General features: G+C 49.6%; 1 protein-coding gene across 1 annotated transcript in view; it reads left to right on the top strand.

Annotated features, from left to right (window-relative positions):
- The window catches only part of EMH_0013230 (exportin 7, putative), a gene marked incomplete at both ends in the record, with an annotated part of 9,696 nt that overhangs the window by 7,042 nt on the left and 2,170 nt on the right, over positions 1-484 (top strand). Inside the window, 2 exons of the mRNA XM_013499775.1 lie at positions 3-64; positions 192-354. Of these exons, the coding sequence (XP_013355229.1) occupies positions 3-64; positions 192-354 (225 nt within the window). The remainder of the gene's footprint in view (positions 1-2; positions 65-191; positions 355-484) is intronic.

Genomic DNA, 484 nt, shown 5'->3' with positions numbered 1-484 from the left:
AACGTACACAGTCCTTTTTGAGTGGTTGATGTCGCCGGCGAAGAAGATCAACGGCAGCACTCGCGTGAGAGATGGCTGTTTTACAGCTTCCGTGGCTCTTCTATCTGCCAGCAAGCCTCCTGAAGGGATTGGGATGAGGCGAAAGGGGGACATCTCAAAACTGTGCTGGTTGGGTGTGCACTGTCTGTCAGATGGCAATATTTAGCTGGGCAGCGGATGGTTGGTGGGATGATGCTGAAGTTATGGTTCCCCTTTTAAAGTTTATTGCCGATTTTGTCAGCAACAGGGGAGGCAGCAGGATACAATTTGCTGAGTCTTCCGCAAATGGCATCCGGCTTTTCAAGGAAGCATCGAGTGTGGTGCTTAAATACGGCAACAGGTGGACCTTTAGTCACTGTATATCTGAACTCGCGACCTCCTGTCCTGCTTTTTCATGTTGGAGAGGTACTAGTGCTGCTTCTGCTTATTTCAACTACATCGTGCG

The sequence above is a fragment of the Eimeria mitis genome, genomic scaffold, assembly GCF_000499745.2.
Source record: "Eimeria mitis Houghton genomic scaffold, Emh_scaff466, whole genome shotgun sequence".
NCBI lineage: Eukaryota > Apicomplexa > Conoidasida > Eucoccidiorida > Eimeriidae > Eimeria > Eimeria mitis.
Note: the sequence above shows the minus strand (reverse complement) of the source record. Positions and strands in the feature narration are given on the sequence as shown.